The sequence below is a fragment of the Lottia gigantea genome (genome assembly GCF_000327385.1).
Source record: "Lottia gigantea unplaced genomic scaffold LOTGIsca_53, whole genome shotgun sequence".
In the NCBI taxonomy this organism is placed as follows: domain Eukaryota; kingdom Metazoa; phylum Mollusca; class Gastropoda; family Lottiidae; genus Lottia; species Lottia gigantea.
The window spans coordinates 1,301,656-1,307,547 of NW_008709815.1; the positions used below are offsets into that span (position 1 = coordinate 1,301,656).

Below are 5,892 nucleotides of genomic sequence, written 5' to 3' on the forward strand. Positions count from 1 at the left end.
GAACCAAAATTCTGAAATTTGAAAGAATAATGGATGACGAGTGTGCGATTTTAAACTGAATTCGTGAATTTTGAAAATCTTTTATTTCATACATTTGTTCATTCAAATTAACCCCCAGTTGTACGTGGAAAGAGCAAGCCAATGCTGTTGTCCTAGAAATATTTCCCTCACTGCACACTGCCTAGTGTTGCCGGTTTATATAAACCAAATAAAGCATTAAAAATTAAATTCAATAGTTTTCGTCTCAGTTAGGAATTAATCAATACTAATACCAATTCAAATTTTTACTTTCGTTTAGGTCAGTTTATGCGATTTGGTGGTTTGGATTTAATACCAACCATAATCCTATATCTAATCTAATGTCATTGATAAAAACAAAACAAACATCTTCGATCGATGCATTTCGTTTGATCAAGGCATTGAAAATTGTGCTTATTATATAAAATAATTAAACGGTACAAGAAAAAAACATGTAACACACTATTAACATGTCTGTACATAACATTCCAATTTGTCAAACACACAAACTTAAATCACGTCGCTTCTAACCGCAGACACATTCATTCACATTATAATGAATTCTACAATAAAAAAGACAGTTTGAATAATGAAAAGGACAAGTGAGATGAAACAGAAAAAGTTCCATGTGATGAATTAAACATTGTTTGGAGCCACGTCGTAATTAAGTTTTTATGCATGAATTATTCCCCTTGGTCGACTTCTTTTGGTGACGTCTGTTTCACATTAATTTCTGATATTTTATAAACTATAATAATACATGCACAATTTCTTGAAACCTGCTGTTGAAACGTGAATTGTTACGTCACAAATCCAGTATTCCTGTGTATCAAACGAATATTTTGTAAAGCCTGGTAAGATGGAAATAAGGATTTGGCTTATGAAGCTATGATTATCCTGTATATCCACTACAGCAATCAAACTATGGTATTGTCACCTTGTTCTGTTTTCTTTTCGTTGCTGTCCGGAAGAGCTTCTTCCACGCCGGCTTCTTCACTTAATCCCAAGTCACTTTCGTAGAGTTTGAGTAATGGTTTATATATGCCCACTTCTCCAAAACATTTCTTTCGAATTTTCACATATTTCAGTAAACACAATATAAACGTTGCAATGTACACAGATATAAACGCTAAAATGTAATAAAACGCTTTCATTTGTTCCTCTGCTTGTTTGTTAAAAGTGTCACCTCTGGCGGTAGTCACGTCACCCGTGACGTGTGTGTCATTCATTTTTACGTTGATTTTGACGTTACGATGGTCTGTAACGCAGGTTCTACTGTTACAATATTATATCAATACCGTCCGTATGAAACGAAGACATATCTATAGATCTACTGGAATTTTTGCTTATCTCTGTACTTTTATCACTAGCGTACTAATGGTACGGTATATAATTACATTACACATCTAATTATCCATTCTTCTCAAAGGTCACTTAAGGTCATCTCGTCATTTCATAACATACGTTAATAACGTCAATAAATAGCGGAGTAGGGAAACTCTGTTAACAAAACCAGAGGGTGCACAAGGCTTTTAAATTCCATACAATCACCAAACTACTATGACACTAGTTGCATACGAATTTCCATGTTTCTGCTCAAGAGTAAAAATTGATACACCACAACTGAACGATCACTCACTCTGTCGGAACTAAGTGTGTATCGCTAATGAACAATTCCACGCGAAAACATTGCCAAATCTCCTTATGACTTAAGTTAGCAACGTAGTTTTTTGCATGGACAATGGATATATTCAATGATTTTGTGCTGGTATTTCCCTCACCAAATACGTACCATATACCACTATCTCACAATATTAATATAACACAGAATTTTGTTTGCTTTAACACAGTAATATCAATTACTTAGCGATTATTTTTTTAGTATCGATGTAATATAATAGAACGATGCAATATTAATAGTCTCACGAGTATTGCGCATTCATCTTACAATAACAAAAGTGTTGTATTTCGCTTTCCAGTCATTTCGCATATAAAAAAATCACGCTGAAATCCATTAAGTCACACTTTAATGAGCAGCCTGTCAATTTCATCAATGAAACGACAGATATTCAATTCTATCAGTAGTTGTTGCGTGTTCTGCAGTCATACCACTCATCCAAAACACGAACCTAGTTTCTTAATCACATAATGTTCAGATTCTATGATTGATATTGTTCCAGTGTAATTGCCATTAATCAAATTTATTATTTATTCAACCCAAGCCGTAACCATAACAATAGAAACTGCAATCCGATCCAACCAGCTAGCACTAAGGAGACTGGCAATATATATGTCTATATGTAAAGTTATACGCGGAGTAGAAACAGGCCATATATATAGATACAATGCTATAGTATTGATTGTAACATATATATCAGCTGGTGGCTACCTGAAATGACAAGATAATCAACATTAGAAAAATTCTTTTATTACAAGTCACGACAGAGAAAACTTTACATGGTAGATATCCCAAGGGAGGTCACCAAGGGCATGAACGAAATTGATTTCTGCGTTTACTTACAAAAAGGTTGGGCTACAAAACAAAGTGGCCATGCTGATTGTTATTGTTTAATATTGCTGTAACGTTTAATTTCAAGGGATTGTAAAGAGGTTTTCTAAATTTTTATTGTGTATCGGAAACACTGATAGCAACTTTGCATCATTCTAATTTTCAATCAGACGTTTGGTTCCTGCACAACTCCAAAAAACTGTGATGATGTCACCAATCGCGAAGGGCCATACGTAATAATTAAGTGACGTCATCAAACACTTATATTTTTTGTGGAATTGTAGGAACCATAGACATCTGATTGAAAATTGGAATGGTACAAATTGACGCTGTCAGTGTCCCTGATACACATAAAATATAGGTTTATATTTTTCATATACGTTAATCAAAATTGAAACAACCAAAAGGCCCATATTCATTTACAGATGGCTCTTGCGCATGAAAAACTACCCTAATGTACACAATTAATGTTTAAACGTACAAACATGGTACATGTTCCTTTATTAATTGAGCGAGATCTTCACATAAATGCAATAATGTTGTCATGAACCCCGTCTCAGTCCTTGACATCATTTGTTATTTTTCTTTTAACACGGGCGTTTGTAAATGCAGCGATTCGATTGGATTGTACACCAGGGAATGTATCCAATCAGAACACTCGATTGCACGTTCAGCCATATTGTTTACTATATTTCCTTTGACGGATTGGTTTTTAATCTAATCAATCCAATCAATTCGATACATTCACAAACTTGTAACCTTAATAAAGGACAACTATCTAATGATGTCAAGGTGTTAGACGTAGTTAGTAACATTGTGAAGATGCTAGAGTTTATGTGTGTACGTTAGACCAGAAATGACTTGTTTTGTTTTGATTTAAAGTACATGTACACTTAAAAACATTTTAAGGCTGATTGCACGAATATAAAAAAAAAAAAGCTAAATTGTGATTGCTTTCAGAACGCTCAATAAGTGTCAATTGGGGTTGAATGTTCTAGTAAGAAACGTCGGCATTGCTTCATACTCTCAAAAAGCATTACCTTGCTAAGAGCCTAATTATTATGTACTGTTTTGTCGTACAATTGTACTTGCTCAATAGCAGTATATAATGCTTCTGCAATAATATGTATAATAATTATTTTGTACATAAAAAAATCTCTTCCAATCCCAGAAAGGCGATTAAAGGAAAAAATCGTATAGGCAATTTGTACGATTACACAATGCTGATAATGACAACAAATCTAATAATTGCGTTTCAGAAATATACAAAAAAATCTCAGATTTTTCTTAACAAAATTATTAATAAAAGAAATCTCAAAAACTACAGGAATATTAAAATAACCTCGAGCCAAATAAGACAATAAATCATTGTTTTTTTTTTAAACCGGGTCTTTTTTTCTCTCTAAACAAAGTTAATTAAATGAACAGAGATTGAAATACCTTTATAAATACAATTCTAATTCTCTAAGATGAAAATTATGGGAACTATAATGAACCTTACAAGAGACAGTAGACTAAGACATACGTCAATTATAAATTTCCCCTCCATCAAAGTCAAATTGCAAGAACAAAAAGAAAGAATTGTATACAGTATATTGGATAGATCCAAGTTTGGATAATTAGAAGTTGTAGTTTCTTTTAAGAAGGTGGTGGTAACGTGGAAATCGAATAAGTAAAAAGCAGCTGTCCTTGAAAAATTTGCACACTGCATGGCGTTGCCCATCTTCATTAGCTGTAGAAAGTATGACGTAAAACTCATTCTATTTTATCTAACGATATTTTTGTGGTTTTTCTGTTAAACCGTAAACGTAGTGAAGATGAAATTGGTTCACTTCAAGCAAACCTTTATTTCAATAGAAACACTATAATTTCACAGATGTCTTACAGCATTCTACCTACTAAACCATAAAACAGCGTGACTTGTCATTATTAATGTAGAAAATGGTGTCTATTCCGGTTTCTATTAAGACACTTGTAGAGCTTCTTGCTTAAGGCTGTTGTTGACAGGATCTGAGCTATTCTTTAAAATCATGGCAAGTAACTTTAATGTCATGATTAAGAAAAGCCACCATGAGATGGACGAACATGAAATTCAACTGAAACTGGAAGTAAAATTTCAAATTCGGAATATCTTGATTAGTATTGTTGACTAATCCATTGACTAAATCGTACGGACTAGAAAATTTCCTTTGAACCGATGCTTATCTGAAACCCCAAATCTAACAGAACAGTTCAGCAATGCGTTGGTAGCAGCAAAATTAAATTTTAGTATGAGGAAGTATATCAATCAAAAATAAGTAATTCATAATGACAAGTGGTATCGGGTGTCTAGAAGAGTAAGTATACCTTATCTAATACAAATATTCCAAAATTTGGTTGATCAAAAGATAACAATTGGAGTGAACAAAATCCACGAGGACGAACAAATATTTGAACAGTGTATGATAATAAAGCGCAAAACGAAAAAAAAACAACACAAAAACGACTGATTTAAGATAAGAAATAAGAAACTTATAAATTTAACCTTTTGAATAATTAATCACATCTGAGATTGGGAATAGTCAGACTGAACCCTACCAGACTGTAAACACGTCAATCTTTTAGCACTCAGGTAAAAGCTAATGGTTCTATTTAATCGACAATTATACTTTTGTGAAATTTAACCGTAATAGCTCGTCACAACGTTACGGTGACGGAACATAATTAACTCAGAGCACGTTAAGGTCACCATAAGCGTGGTATAAACGAGAAGGAAGCGTAAGATACCGTACGGTGGCAGCCATTGTCGCTAACAATCGCCGTCGAGAATGTCCTTAGACCAAGCCCATAAACGCAATAGAAAATTAAGTGCACTAAGCCCATAGATTGTATTAGAAACGCAAAATGGTTGCATATGCTGCACATTTCACTTTTCTTTCGTTTTCTTAACGTTTGCCAGCGCCCAAATACGCGTTAAGTCGCCGTAAGATTACAAATGCTCGCAATACTTTAATGAAATGAGCCTCATGTACTACATCTTAACAATGCCAAGATTTTACGAACTTATACCTTGAATGTAATAGCTATCGTTTTTGTATCATGGAATACAGTGATTAGATTGGATTGTACGCCAGCAAATACAGTCAATCAGAGCACTCGACAGAAAGACTAATCATTGTGGCTTATTGTTACAGACTTTCTGTGATAAAAGAATAATAACTATTGCAATCAAGGTATGAGATCTAAAAAAGAAGAAAAAACATCGAGCATATAATTCTCTCTAAACAAAGCCAAAGACAGTCTAAACATACATTATAACATAGGCCTTTTGAAATACTTTTTTATCCTTGGAATCTCGATTTCAACGCAAACAGCAGTTCATTCAG

At 33.6% G+C, this 5,892-nt stretch overlaps 1 protein-coding gene across 1 annotated transcript; it reads right to left on the bottom strand.

Moving 5' to 3' along the window:
• Window positions 1-564: 564 nt before the first annotated feature.
• Window positions 565-1,247, bottom strand: LOTGIDRAFT_165795 (hypothetical protein; the record flags this gene model as incomplete). The annotated part of the gene is made up of 2 exons (XM_009062812.1): window positions 565-581; window positions 956-1,247. The coding sequence occupies 2 exons, from the start codon at window positions 1,245-1,247 to the stop codon at window positions 565-567; spliced, it is 309 nt and encodes a 102-aa protein (XP_009061060.1).
• Window positions 1,248-5,892: the final 4,645 nt, after the last annotated feature.